At 48.3% G+C, this 15,531-nt stretch overlaps 1 protein-coding gene across 4 annotated transcripts in view; it reads left to right on the plus strand.

The window, feature by feature from the left end:
- The window catches only part of ZFHX3 (zinc finger homeobox 3), a 197,247-nt gene that overhangs the window by 157,156 nt on the left and 24,560 nt on the right, over positions 1-15,531 (plus strand). For all 4 annotated transcript variants that reach the window (XM_062586918.1, XM_062586920.1, XM_062586921.1 and 1 more), the window contains exons 6-7: positions 10,996-11,129; positions 11,332-11,532. In XM_062586918.1, the coding sequence (XP_062442902.1) occupies positions 10,996-11,129; positions 11,332-11,532 (335 nt within the window). The remainder of the gene's footprint in view (positions 1-10,995; positions 11,130-11,331; positions 11,533-15,531) is intronic.

The raw sequence follows: 15,531 nt of genomic DNA on the forward strand, positions 1-15,531 counted from the left end.
TGAAAAGCTTCTTCTGGAGTATTCTGCTCATTTCTTGATACCCCAAGCTCAGAAATTGAGGAACAATTTCAGAAACCTGAAAAGCCCAAATGAAGAGCATGGTCTGCATAACATTACCTGCAAGGAGAAAGTGGAACAAATTAGCCTATTTGGCCCAGAAGAAAAAGACAAAAGGGAAGGACAAGATAAGTCTTGTGCATAAAATGCTTCTTGAAAGGAAGGAAATAATTTGTTCTCCATGTTCAGCGTATAGATGACAAGAAGTAATGGGCTTAAATTGAAGGGAGAAAGATTGAGGTTAGATAATATATTTTAAAAACCCCATATTTCTCCTGGTATAGCTTGTATTCCCAGAAAATCTACTCATTGTAGATTTTCTGGGAAGGTTCCTTAGAGGTCTTTTAAGAAGATTAGACAATCAACCATCAGGAATGAAGTAGGCACAGTTTATCCTGCTCTGGATGGACCGGCTGACCTTTTGAGTTGCCTTTGAGCCCCGCAGTTCTGTGGAAGGGGGTGATAGGTGAGAAAGGAGGTCAGGCTCCAAGCCAACAAAGAGTGTGTTGAAGTGGAGGCTGATGGACCTGTTTGCTGTTCATTCCTCAGTTCGATCATTACGTTCCTTAGCAATTTACTCACCTTTTGTGCCTCAGTTTCTTAACTACAGGCTGTATAATTATTTCTTCAACTTTTAAAAAGATTCGTGAGCTCTCTAATAAAATGTTCTAGTACATCTGTCCAAGCTCTTTTTGCAAAGAAGAACGAGTGATGAGCCAAGACTGTTTGCTACTTCATGCTACATGTGTACACATGTGGCAGGCAGTACCTCTCTGCTTCCATTGCAGGTTTATTAAAATGTCTTAGCTGCAAAATGAATTTGTCAGTTCATTCTTCTATTTATTCTAAAATGGGATATTCTTAAACGAAAGGGTTTTATTTTCAGTTAATATTTTCCATAATATAGAAAACTATATCCAAAAAAACCCATATGTTTTTACATATATTTTAATAAATCCTAAAAGATTTGTCAAAAATAACAGTGCTGTTTGCTTTCAGTAGTGCACATGTTGTCTCTGTTGCACTGATCTCATAACAAGCAGCCGTGTTTCATATTAACTAAAACTGTTAGATGACTCCTAAAATATTCTGTCAAAAGAAATTGCTTATGTTTCCTGTTTCTGGACTGGAGTTGTTTGCTTTCTCTCTTTTTTTTTTCTTTCTCTCTTCTCTCCCTCTAATAATTAAGTGTCTTATGATACAGCCATCTAGCTGCTGGAGCTGCGGCTGTATGCTTTCTTCTTTCTGGTCAAGAGTTCTTCCCAGTTTTAATGTTAGAATAGGGAGACTATCCTTTGTTCAGTGGCTGAGCTTTAAAAATTATCTCATCATGGCTAATGTGAGATCTGTCACAGATAAACAAGCAAAGAGCAAAGAAATTGAAGCTCTTCCTGACTCCTTTTTTTAAGTCAGTATGTAAATGATTAATATTCAACACATTGGTTTCCAGCTAAAGCCTGAATCAAACCAGGGTAGATCAGTTTGAGACTTTTAAGATTTGGGGTGGGGCTTATGTCTTTTTTTTAAGTAGAGAGAAGCACTTCAATCTGCAATGACCCAGCTACGAAAGAGACTTTCTTAATGCACTCTCAGTTGTATAGATGTAGAATATCAGATTTTTTCCCCCAAAACAAGAAACAAGCTCTGCTTAAAATATAGATTGAAATGAAATATTTCTAGAGGACTAGCCTAAAGGGCTTTTATTTTTTTTAATGATTTTTTTTTAATCCATGATGCTCACCTAACACAGAGCAATTAGTGCAATGGAGCGTCCCTGATTCGAATCCGTGGTAGATTGCTATTAAAGGAGGTATTAATGGGCTGCCGAGAGCTGGGAAATTGTTGCAGAAAAGTGTGTTTATGGAGTATGGTGCTGGCAGGCATGATTTCAATCGTATTTGACATGTTTAACATAAATGTGTACTGCACAGCTCCTGCAGTTTATGAATAATTCCTACAGGCCCACTGCCTTTCTAATTACTGAAATTGAAAAAAACAGGTCAGGCACATCCTGACGGAAATCTATTACTGCCCCTCCCCTCTCCCCCCCACCGCTGATTTTTCCCCCCCCCTTTTTTTTTAATATATGGCATTTGTTGAGCACTTAATGGCTGGGGTATGCTATGGTATGAGAGTAAAGAAAAGGGAGAAAGCAGACTGGGAGAGGAAAGAGGTGAGGGGATACATTAGAGCATCTCTGGACCCTGGCTTCTGTGCGAAGGAAACCTTAAACATTTTTTTGAAAAGCTTGGGGTAATTGTACTTCTTTTCTCGAGAAGAATTTATAGAGCACAAAGGCTCTTAGGCACTGAGCTCGCACCGAGGAGAAGGGCAGCGCCGGATGTCTCGGTGCCTTTGTACGTTTGAAGAAACTCCTGGCCCCAAAAAGTGCAGCTGGGGCTGGGGCTGAGAAGCACCTGTAGCCCTAGGACAGTTGTCTGCAGATTCCCGTTCCTGATCTTTCCACTAACGTACGGAGGAGACAGTGGCTCAACGCCAGGCCCTCCGCACGGCTCGGCAGCGCCCGGGTTTTCTGCAGGTGAACGGTCAGGGTCAGGGAGGCCCCACGGCCGCCGCGCGGCCCCTTCCCCACGGCCCCGACGTGGCCCCTTCCCCACGGCCCCGGCGTGGCCCCTTCCCCACGGCCGCAGCGTGGCCCCTTCCCCACGGCCCCGACGTGGCCCCTTCCCCACGGCCGCAGCGTGACCCCCTTCCCCACGGCCCCGACGTGGCCCCTTCCCCACGGCCGCAGCGTGACCCCTTCCCCACGGCCGCCGCGCGGCCCCTTCCCCACGGCCCCGACGTGGCCCCTTCCCCACGGCCGCAGCGTGGCCCCTTCCCCACGGCCCCGACGTGGCCCCTTCCCCACGGCCCCGGCGTGGCCCCTTCCCCACGGCCGCAGCGTGACCCCTTCCCCACGGCCCCGGCACGGCCCCTTCCCCACGGCCGCAGCGTGGCCCCTTCCCCACGGCCCCGACGTGGCCCCTTCCCCACGGCCCCGGCACGGCCCCTTCCCCACGGCCGCAGCGTGGCCCCTTCCCCACGGCCGCAGCGTGGCCCCTTCCCCACGGCCCCGGCACGGCCCCTTCCCCACGGCCGCAGCGTGGCCCCTTCCCCACGGCCCCGACGTGGCCCCTTCCCCACGGCCCCGGCGTGGCCACTTCCCCACAGCCCCAGCGTGGCCCCTTCCCCACGGCCCCGGCGTGGCCCCTTCCCCACAGCCCCAGCGTGGCCCCTTCCCCACGGCCGCAGCGTGGCCCCTTCCCCACGGCCCCGACGTGGCCCCTTCCCCACGGCCCCGACGTGGCCCCTTCCCCACAGCCCCAGCGTGGCCCCTTCCCCACGGCCCCGACGTGGCCCCTTCCCCACGGCCCCGGCGCGGCCCCTTCCCCACAGCCCCAGCGTGGCCCCTTCCCCACGGCCCCGACGTGGCCCCTTCCCCACGGCCCCGACGTGGCCCCTTCCCCACAGCCCCAGCGTGGCCCCTTCCCCACGGCCCCGGCGTGGCCCCTTCCCCACAGCCCCAGCGTGGCCCCTTCCCCATGGCCCCGGCGTGGCCCCTTCCCCACGGCCCCGGCGCGGCCCCTTCCCCACGGCCTCAGCGTGGCCCCGGCGTGGCCCCTTCCCCACGGCCCCGGCGCGGCCCCTTCCCCATGGCCTCAGCGTGGCCCCGGCGCGGCCCCCTCCCCACGGCCCTGGCGCGGCCCCCTCCCCACGGCCCCGGCGTGACGCCGCAGCCCTGGCCCCGGCCCCGGGGCTCCCGCAGCGCGAAGCTCGGGCTGCAGCAGCCGCCGGCTCCTCTGACCTCCAGGCGAACTGATGCGGCTCGCTAAACCTGACAGAGCTCTGACCTCACGCAATAAACGTGAGCGATGGCCCGCCGGGGCCGGGGCCGGGGCCGGGGCCGGGGAGCAGCGCTGCCCCGCGGCGCCCCGCGCCAGCCCGGCCGGCTGCCGCGCCGAGCACCCCCGCTGGCGCTGCGCGGCTTCGTGCCCCGGCGGCGCTGGGCTCGGGGCTCCGAGGGCTTCTCCCACTGCGTGGGGCTGCGAAGCTGAGCCGCGCACATCGCTCCTTTATTTCTCTTAGCAGTCAGTGTGATCGCTTTTGTTGCTTTTTTGAACTTTCTTTTTGTCTGCACCTATCAAAGTGCTGCTACTTAAAAAAAAATAATAAGCAGAAAATTGCAGAGCTAGCCACGCTGCAACAACTACTGATTTCTAGCTGGGCACCCGCGCTGCTGCTTGCGCCCCAAGGCTGAACGGGCCCTCTCTGCTCGCACGGCGCCTTGCGGGCTCTTTCCTGCCTGTGCCATCCGCTGTGAGCCCTGAAAGGGACGGCGGTGTCGCGCTCACCGCGTCAGGGCGTGGGTTATCCGAGCAGTGATAAAACACGCTGTGGTTCATGTTTTCTAGGACTTAAACAGAGGCGAGGAAACGAGTAAGTGCTATCGCAACTACTTTGTGAGGCAGAGTTGTTTTGCTGGTCTCCGAGATGGCTTTGTCGTAGCAGAGTCAGCCCGATACCTGCAGCAAAGCTGGTGGGCTGTGCTGCCTTTGACTCCTCTTTCTCCTTCCTGTTTTACTTTGCTGTTTTCAAGTGCTTCTCCCCTATGTTCCTTGAGTGAGTGGAATCGCTTTCACTGGCTCCGCCGATGCCTCTGATGTCTCCGGTCTCTCTGTGTTCGTGCTGCTCCTCGCTGGCGGCTGCCGCTCGCCGCCGCGGTCGTGTGCTGCCTCGCGCTGCTGTTCGTGCCTCGTTGACCCTTCGGAAGGAGTTACTAAAACTGCTGCTGTTCGGACCATCTCCCAAACGAGATGCACATTGAATTTTCATAAAGCTTTTGATACGGAGTCTCGTGGTAGGTTAGCTGAAATATTTTTTCAACTGAATTGGGCAGTAATATTTGCACCAATTGGCTGCTGGTTCAAGAACAATACAAAATTGTTAAAAACATTATTGCTTGTTTCCTTTCAGCTACTTTGTAATAACAATAATAATAAAAACCCACAGGTTTCTCACATGTCAGTTGTAGTTCTATAGATATCATCTTAGAAATTATTCCTGAAAGAAAAGATGCAGTGTTTTAGGGTGCCACCTTGCAAGCATGTGAGGTCATGATATGCTCGTGCCGGGATGATTTTCTCTGTCTTCTGCCCGGTGCAAGTTTCTCTTTGACCGAAAATGGCAGCGAGGGAGCTGTCTCTCTCAGCGACACTGAATGCCTCCTGGCTTCAATAAGACTTTTTTCTTTTCTGGTACAATCTTTTGCTAGTGCATTTCTGTAGCAATGTGCCAAAGTCAGCTTTTCCCCCAGCCGCTCCCACGCTAAGTGTCTGCAAGCGTCTGAATCCCCGTTTGAACGCGCTGGTGTGACAGTATCCCCTGCGGCCGCGTTGCTCACAGCCTCGCCTGCTCCCCGGTCCGGCTCGGGCTTCGTGCAGCCTCTGAGCTTCGCCAGCTGCTTTGCTGCGTCCCGTCTCTTCGCCCCGGTCCCTCTCGCCAGCTCGCGCTGGTCGCGGCTTCCCTGCGGCGCCTTGGTTCTCCCCGCGCGGCAGACGTGCCCCGCTCCCGCGGGCCTCCCAGGCGCGCTGCCGCGGGACACGGGCCCGGGCCTCGGCGCTGGTCCGCGGGGAGCCGCCGGCCGATCCGTGGTGCGAACAAGGCCGCCATCCGCGGCGCCCGCTGCGCTCGTGTCGCTTGTGCTTCCGCAGTGCGAGTTCTCTGGGCGCTCGTGTTTGCAAAGAGCCTAGCAGAGAAGTGTTACCGTGACTGGAACTTCTGGGTACTGTGGTATGAATATTTAATAATAATTTGGTTGTTCAAACTCACTGCAGGCTGGAAGATATGACACAGCATTAGAAAAACAAATTATTTGACTGCTTTTAGGGCCACAGTTTTGAAAGGTAGCAATAAAGGTGTGGGTACAAAAGTGTGCTTGCAAATCTCTGTATTTACTTCTGTCTATTATACGATCAAGTTATTTATCAAATACAGACTTGAAAAAATACTGTAGAGCAACAGGCAATATACAGTCCTCTTAGCAGGGCTACAACATTTTATTAGAATGAGCGGTACCTTCAGGGAATAGGGAATGTAAACAGACAGCTTCAGAAAAAAACATTCTCCCGTATGTTATTAACACGAGAAGTAAGAAATGGGCAGTACCGCAGCAGTGTTTTACACCCGAATTCCCTCTCCGCGAGGCTTGGGCTGTGCTCCTGTGGCCTTCCGTGCCACTGGCATCTCGCAGTGCAGCTATTTCCTCATATTTATTTGTGATATATTAATACAAACTGTGTGTTTCTACTGAATAGCGACTGTCTGCTGGAAAGAGTGACTGAAACTGTGTGTGGCGTTATCCTGGGCTCCTAAGCTGCTTGGTTTTATCCTGCGAAGCCAGGTCCGAGCACGGATCTTGCCTTGCTGTCCACCCATTCCAGTGCAGACAAGAAGATGGAGGCTGCAGGAGCATAAAAACAGATGAAATTAAACCTTTCTGATCTCAGAATTTCCAGAGGAAAACAAGAGCCGTTTTGAGGATGCTCATCTGCTAGGTCGTTGCTGCGGTGCTGACTGCCGTTTTGGTCATTTCTAGCCACAGGGCTGCCGACAGACAAGGCAGGCGGATTAGTTTGGTCCAGAGGCTCATGATGCTGAAAAGCAGCTCCAAGAAAATGTCAGGAAGAGGTTTGAGGAGGGAGGCACCACCAAATATGGAATTTTATTTTCCATCAAGCAATGAAAACACACTTCCCTAGTCCAGCTGAAAACTTTTTCCCAGACCGGCTGCTGAACTTAGTAGGAGGAAGGTTTTTTCGGTTGGCGGGGAGGGTGGCAGTTTTTTAGATCAATGGAGATAGCAAAACCCCACTGTAAATTTCTAGGGCAAGTGGCAAGCTGGTTTACGGAATGCAGGGAGATGAGAACCTCTGGCTTACGGAAAGCAGCATGAATTAATAATCATTTAATTGGCTTCTCCATTATGTTGCTGGGTTGGGAGAGGGAAGTTTAGATGAAGGGGCTGTCAGTGGTACTTTAGCTAAAAGAATCTGACGGTTGGGAGGCGGGGTGGTGACTCCCTTTCCACCAGGATCAAGAGTAGTCAGCTTTTTGGGACAGTTGCCATTTTCACCTCTGGACCTAGCAAAAGAAAGGATCCACACTTCTAAGCAAGCATCCCCTCTCACCTCTGAAATAACACCTGGGAGGATTTTTCTTCCTCTTCTGAAAAGCAGAAGTTGCTGAGAAAGAACAAGAAGAAAGGTAGGCCTCCAAAAAGTGCTCTGGTAGGCCAGCATGCCTGCAGCAGCTCTGTCCTGTTGCCTTTGGCTTTCAGGTGCATTTGTTGAGAAATACAGTTTTTCTCAAAGGTCAACAAATCTGAAATAAATGAATTTAAAGAGTCAAAATAATAAAAATAGTAATTAAAAAATTGCCATACATCATACTTTCAACCCAGATAATCCTTCCTTTTTTTTCTTCTTTGCAAGGCCTTTATCTCTAAGTATGATCTTTTATATAGTTACAGTACAGGCTGTGTGCTCTACCTTGTCTAGTACTGAGCTGTGATTTGGAGGTGAGGCCTTTCCGACATTTTCAATCTAGGACATTTAATCTGGTCCACTCCACGCAGAGATGCAAAGGTCCTGCACAGCTGTCGGAGCACTCTGCAGGCAATCACAGAGTGTACTCAGAACGGATGCAAGCTGCATGTCCTCATTTCTCCGAGATAGAAGGGAGTTCTTAATTCCTCTGATCTGTGATGTGGACTGAATGTGTCACTTATATATTTGGCAGCTTATGAACAATAAACTTTGCTCTCAATGTTAAAATTCCCATTTGAGTTGTCAACTAAAAAAATAATACTTAGGCAAATATGGAGCATATATTTTTCAGAACTCTGCAACAAACCAGTTGTTCTGGGGCTTGGACAAATATTAATAATTCTTGTTTTGAAGGATTAATGTTATGGGCTGGAGCAAGTGCATGTAATAAAAACAAGCACTTTAGAGACTGTAAGCAAAGGTAGATTTTTAATTACCTTTTATTTTTCCCTACTTTTAAGCAGGCTACTTCCCAGTAGGAAGGAAATAGGAAAAAAAAAAAAAAGTTAGCAACTTCAGAGGTTATAGCTAGCATTCAGCAACTATGGGGCAATTGTCTGCAATTGGGATACTAAAATTAGTGGCTGTGTCTGAAAACGTCACATTAGTGTGTTGCTAGAAATTGATCACAGGGAAACCAGTAACAAGGATAAGAACCAGCAACTCCCCAAGCTCCTTGTTGCACCTTGCTATAGAGGGCACCAGATCTCATTGCTGATGGAGAGATCAGTGTCGTAAGTCCCCAAAGCTTAATTTTGAAATAGATATAGCTATAGGAGGTCACCTGATTTTCCTTTCTAATACAGTTTTGTAGATATTTAACGATAGTTACTTTGTTTCCAAAACCGAACGTGTTTTCATTCTTTAATTTGGAAGGGCGGCCAGTACACTTTACCCAAGATTTCTGTGGTCATTTTGTTTTATTACCTCACAGTCCCTTTCCCCTCTTGCAGCACAGGTGATTTCCACATTTAACTTACTGCAAGACAAATCAGGAGTTTTGTAGAATAGTTTGAAGTGGCAATTGATGGATACTGAGCCTGGAGAGACCTTCCCCAAGCCACGTCACAGACTTAATTGCCAGTCAGCACGGAGAAGTTTAAGGGGACCTTAAATCTTGGGAGGTTTGCTGCTGCGGCCCTGGGGACAGGAGAGGAGCAGGGCTTCCAGTGCTGCCTGGTCACGTGTGGATGGACCTTGGGGATCTCCCCTTGAGTCATTCTTGATGCCTGGCATCCTGATTGCGGACAACATTGTAAAGTCTGAGGTCAACCTGAGCGGTGGACAATGTCAGCAGTAGTTAGCCTCTTTATTGGGGCCACTCTCACGTCACGTGCAGCTTAGCCAAGGCATTTCAGTGCAGGGTGGTCCTCTGCCAGCCGCAGCACATCAGATCTCATTCAGAATGGCCTCGCTCTTCCTGGGGCTCAGTAAGTCCAGCAGCCTCCCAGTGGCTTTTTCTCTGCTGTCCTGAACCCACTTACAAGGGGCTGCTTTCCTTGGCAGGAAGCTGGGCAAGTGGGGATGGGGTGATGCTGCACTTTCATACTCCAAGGATGTTGTGTCAGGTGGAAGTAAGAAGGGTAGCTCTCGGCCTGTAGACGTTTTTTATGACTTTCCAGTTTTGAACCTCAAAAAAAGGTGTTGGGTCCAGCCAGCAATTTTGACCTGAATCAAAGCTCACCATTCTGTGCAGAGAGCAGAACAGTGTCTGAAGTCTAGTAAGCCAGCCTTCATACTAGTGGATTGTTTTACATAAAGAAACTACAGGTTGGCACTTGAAGAGCGTTGGGGTCCTACGTTTTTTGGTTTCATATACATATTCAATGGATTTTACACTGTGCATGGAGGTTGTGTAGCAAGCCAGAGTTAAAATACTAAGCATGCAGCAGAGTGGGAACTTGGCTTTGCCGTGGCAAAGTCTACAAGGAGATCTTTACAAGGAGGGCTCATCAGATCCCTCCTACTAACAATGTTGTTCCTATTTGCAATATCTATTTTCCATTTCCTGGAAGTTATTTAACCTCTAATTGAATGCTTAGAGGTGGGAGTCTGTCAAGGAAGGAAGTTAAAAACGTAGATTACACTTCTTACTTTGGTGTGGTACTTTTTGAGATACATTTCATATCAGTAATTGAAAGGATCTTTGTGAAGGAAATAGTTTACCTGATTTACTCTGACTGCATCTTCTGAAATAAGGTGCAGATACCAATGAGTTCACAAAGAGAATAAGAGACAGGGAGCAGAGTATGGGGGGACCAGTCTAAGAATGCTACAATGCCTTGTTAATCGGCAGCCAATCCATCATATTAAATATCCAGCTGTCATATATTACCTTTCAAGTGAAAATGAATAACTCCCATTAAGGGCAAAATGGGTTTGAAGTCGATTCGAGACAGATTAAAGTACTGTTATGAATGTGTGTTCGGGGAGGAGGCGACGGGGGCTGTGTATAATATACTTGTCCTTACAGTTTTTAAATAATAGATGTCCCACAAATTTATGTACTCCGGGATACAGGGGGAGGGGTAAAGGTCAGGGGATGTGCATTCTGAGAAATGCCTCAACTTACGAAGTGTTTTGCTATTGAGTTCTGGTTTTGTTTTCCTTTTTTTTTGTTTTGATTAATTAAAATTGCCTCTCATCAACTCGTTACAGTTGGTGATTGCTTGGATCTAGTCCCAGCGCTAGCTATAGGCGAGGTTCTGCTGTCAGTCTCCCATTACGATTTTGGTGGGACTGCTTGCTGGGGAGTGCCCTCAGATACGTTCTCGTCCCAGAGCTTGCATGAGTTGCACGTGCTGAGGATGCAGGCACTGTCCTTCTCGCAATGTGCCATTGCTTACAGGACTGAGGTGGGAATCAGTCGTGTGGAACTGCAGCAGCTTTCAGCTGTCTCTAAGGCAAATGTATTCCGAAGTGATTATATACAAAACTTTGTATGTTCACAGCTAGGAATATGAATTTTACTTTGTCATATGTCTGTCTAGCTGCTTGTGGAGGTGACTCGTTGGCCTTAATGGCTGGTCAAGCATTTGTATGTCAGACACAAATACAGGAAAAAAAAAGGCCTGCACTTAGCAGGCTGTAAACAGACTACATAAATAGCTGCTTCTAACTGTGAATTTGACACAATTCCTTTATTATGGAAGATAATCAAGAAAGACCTTTTTTTTTGGCCAGGTATACTTTGTAGCATATAAGTTAGTCCATATACTCATTCTCCTGCAAGTCCTGTGTTTCTGGAAACTGCAACAGTTTAAATGGAAATATTGTCTTCATCCAACTTAAGCCTCTTTGGGGATGTCCTGATATAAATCTCTTTCTGTTGCAGCACCAGCCAGCCAGGCAGAGAAGGAGCTGACAGAGCCTCCAGCATCCTCTAAACGCATGTCATTTCCCAGCAGCTCTGAGTCACCTCTCTCCTTTAAATGGTCGAAAACTTCAGAGGAGACCAAATCAGAGCAGGTAAGGAGCAAGAACCCAGCTTTTTGTGCATCTACAAGCAGTTGATTTGTTTCATATATGCCAAAAGCAAAAAATGAGAGGGCGATGACGAAAAGTGGTAACTGGTGGTAGGAAAAGACATCAAATTATTAAAGTCTAGCTCTAAGAAAAGAGGAAAACAGCAGCTGTAGCAATTGCATGATTCATTTGTCTTGCTCTGCAGATGTATCAGTGTCCATATTGCAAGTACAGTAACACAGACGTGAATCGACTGCGGGTGCACGCCATGACCCAGCACTCAGTGCAACCCATGCTCCGCTGCCCACTCTGCCAGGACATGCTGAACAACAAGATCCATTTGCAGCTGCACCTCACACATCTGCACAGTGTGTCACCTGACTGTGTTGAGAAACTCATCATGACGGTAAGTTGGTGCATATTCAAGCATGTCTTCTGCCTTCCTAGAAAATACGAAGATGAGAGGGATGTCCTCTCTTGCACAGGCTAATATTGCTGTAATGTGCCACTCTGGGCAACTCCCTGGTCTGTCTGGGCTTTCTCATCAATATTTTTTCCATGCCTGCATGTTTTGTCTGCAGAAGCTAGGTTGTCCGTGGTGGAGCACTGTGCTGGCACTATTACCACATTGAGTAATTTTCCTATGAAGAGATTGGAACAAATAAGATTTCTCTTAACTACTGAGATCATCACATAGGAGTGCATTTTGCACAGAAGTGTTCAGAAATGAAGTAGTTGATGTGCTGTGCTGCTCCTGTTGCAGAGAGAGCAAGTGCTCCGTATGTAGATTAGCACTTCAGAAGAGGGACACCCAGGGTTGTTAAGGTAACAGATTACTGGAAATTGGGTATCAGGTTTCTGCTTAAAATATGATTTTAAGAACCAACAGGATTACTTCCATTGGCAGTCTGGCCTTACAGCGGAGAGAGAGTCCTATCGTGCAGCCCATATTCTGTGTGTGCTTTATTCACTTAACCAAGATCATTGTTATGGTTGTATGAGATAAGTTGTGTCTGTTATTTCTTTGTGAAATCATTCCATCCAAATAATCATGCTTTTGATGTATAACAATTCACTTTCTTCAGGGTAAGCTGAACAAGCACGGGATATGCAGCAGTTGGCCCAAGAGAGCTTGAATCTTTTGTGATTGTGAATACTATGAAGCAATTGTTTCAAGTGGTAATTTCAAAATATTTTGAAACGCCTGGTCTTAAATTGGGTTTTAAGACTAGACAGTTAAAATTCTCTGAAGTAGGAAGTTAGGCCACTAAAGTGTTGATTGAAAGTTCTCTAAATAAAAAAGAACTCAAAATTTTTAACTAATCCACTTCTAGAACTGTTTGTCAAACAAGACTGTGGCTTTGTGTGGGTTGTGACCATTATTGCTTCTGCAGTCTGTTCTGAAGTGGTGCAGGAGCTCCAGATAGCAGATTGTGATTCAGGATACGTGTATTTGTATCAGGCTTTTGTTCTGTCCTGCATCGTTGTTTTAGTATCTAGTATGGGAATCTTCCTCCAACACTGCCTCTGAGGAACTGAAGTTCAGCTAGCTGCCGAAAGAATTAGTTAAGAGTGCTTGATAAGAAGTAGTAAATTAATGGGGCAGTGCTCAAATTCTCATTTATGACACCTGTGGGTTTTTTTTTTTTTTCCATTCTGGCTTCCTTTTTCTCACGGAGCTGTTGATTGAGACTCTCTTTGCTACTGGCGTATGTATAGAGTAGTGTCTGCAACTGCTGGACCTCATCTGTGGGACCTCTGCACACTTAAAATGCAAAAATGCTCATGAAGGTGCACCCCATTCTCCAGCACCGAGGCATTTATTTGAGTAAATAACATTTTGAGTCTCAAAATATTTTTTTCGTGAATTTCCTTTTCATAGATTTTGCGTGAATGTGCCTTGCCATTTGCTAGTGTCAGTTTAAGATGCACGTAGAATTAATAAGGCACATTTTCAAAAACCCTTCTAAATTCATAAATGGGATATATTGTCAGATTTCTACACTGTTATTTCTTTGGTATAATCTTCAAGGCAAGGCTGTGTCTGCATTTAAGAAGCTGTCGCCAAATATATAAAATAAATTGTTTATTTTGATTCCTATCAGTTCTTCCTTTTGTGATTTTTTTTCTTGCACCCCATTTCTGCTTGTTTTTCCCTTCTTTTCTGATTTCTGACAATGGAAAAGAGTAACTCCACATTTGTCACAATATTTGTGTTCTCTTATCCACTCCCCTTCGGTGTTTTGTTTGAGCAAGCACATGCTGTGTTGCCCAGCTTCTCTTACCTTTCTTTGTTCTTTTCTTTCTCTCTCCCTCCAGACATTTTGGAGTCATCTTCCTCTCACCCCCCCCCCCATGCTTTTTATCTTCCTTCATTGCTTTACTGGGTACTTGTCCTCTCACTTCTCTGCCCTGGGCAGGCCAACGAAGGCTCGCAGTGGCCAGCGTTGGACCAGGACCTCACAGCCGCTTGCAAGAACTCCCTGTACTCCACGTAGGAACCTCATCCTAATGTCTGTTAACAAACCAGCAGCATTGACAGATCCCAGAGTTTTCTGAATACAAAATATGAGAGGTTTGGGGGAAGAGAGCAGTAGCAGTTCACTAACACAAGGTGGTTGCAGCCATGGGCTCCAGTGAGCGGATTCACTGTGTTTATCTAGGTTAAGGAACTGTCCCCAGCACAAAGACCTAGCTCTCTGGGACCTGCATCTGTTTTAAATGATAGTAGCTAAGTATGCAGATACTTTTTGAGGACTTAAACAAACCTGATTAGCTTCTGACTACGTTGACAAAACATATATTGACCTTAGAAAATCACTAAGCAGAAGCTGAGCCCCTTTCTTAGGCCAGCCAGTGTAACCAGTTTGCTGCAGGTATCTGCTACACGGGTGTGAAAATGGTTAGTTTCTGAGTTGGGCTCTCTGCAAAACCAGCAATCTAAAATGGGTGTAAATTAGTGCAACCTCTTAGCGCAAGTGAGTGTATATCCTCCAAGATGTAGGAGTCTAATAGAAACAACTCATTAAGGAGCTCAAATGCACCCCACAGAGGACATGCCAAAGCAACTGCTTTGGTGTGGAGGACTGTTGTTTTAGGTCTGTGTATCTTCTGTACTGCAGCAAGACCTCATTCTGCTGCAACATGCAGGACTTCTGCTGAGAAATGAGGAGCATGTCCGTAGAGCTCACCCTCTAGCTCTTCTCTTTTTTCATCTTGCCATTGCCATCAGCCCTGGGTAGCTCTTTTCTTTGGTACCTAGGGATGTGCGTGGGGAGGAAGATTGTCTCTTCTGGTTCAAGTAAATTAATTTGTGGGTCAAGAAGATGGTTCTTTTTTGCATTAAATGACAAATACTTTAAAAAATGGGCACGGTTTGTGCAGAACGTGGAAGCATCAAACGTTCCTAATTTTGCTTATTCTAGCTGGGATTCCTGTCTTGGTCTGATGTGCAGATCAGGTCCTGGTGCCACCGAGAGTGAATTGCAGCCCCGTGAGTGGGAGCCAGGTTCCTTTCGACACAGCGTCTTTACACGCGGCGTTGGAGGAGGCTCCAGTTAATAATACCTTATCAGACGCCTTTCAGGAACCTGCAGTGTCTAATATGTCTGTTGCCATGGTAACAGCTGCTTGCTTATGCTGAGCATCTCATAGCTGTGCGTTTCCTGCCCCTTCCTTTCCATACCAACCAGCAGCCCGGACGACTGTCCCGCCGGGAGCAGCCGCAGCGGTGCCCTCCTCCCGGCCGTCGCCTCCGCGGGCGGCGTGGCAGGGGCCGCTGCCCGAGCTCGCCGTGCCGTGCCGTGCCGTGCTGTGCCGTGCCGTGCCGAGGGGGCTCGTATGCCGATGGGGAACTCCCGGCTGGCTGGGGCCGAGGCCGCGCGCCGGCCCGCGCCGGCCCGTCTCACGCTCACCTGCTGCTTCCGTTGCACGGGGCTGGTGAATTAAATGTGACAAAGTTTATTTTATGGGGCATTTCTCCAGGTCTAAACTAGCCCAATCGCCATCTTCCCACGCGGCAGCCTCTGTGCCGACCTGCGCCACTTCCGCGAGAGCTCCTTAATGAGGGTGAAGTGCAGTTCGCCTGCGTAGCCGACTGACAAGACCGATGGGCACGAGCAGGCGGCCGGGGGGCCGAGCAGCCGCTGGCGCGGGAGCGGGAGCGCGCCCTCCTCCCGCTCTGCCCCCTTCTCGTTCCGCACGTGCCCCTCGCTCCGGTTCGCTCTGTTGTCCATTTTCTCCTTCTCCGTTTAAGGCACCTTTGCAGCATTTCCAGCTGCCTTTTCATCTTCCTTTCTCCCTTGCTCTAAAAGTAATTCTTCCCCATCTCTGCCATCCTCACTGCTCTCTCATACTATCTTTACATTTTTTCCTCTTTCCTATTGTCTTTTCTTATTGCACTCTC

The sequence above is a fragment of the Rhea pennata genome, chromosome 13 (assembly GCF_028389875.1).
Source record: "Rhea pennata isolate bPtePen1 chromosome 13, bPtePen1.pri, whole genome shotgun sequence".
Classification (NCBI taxonomy): Eukaryota; Metazoa; Chordata; class Aves; order Rheiformes; family Rheidae; genus Rhea; species Rhea pennata.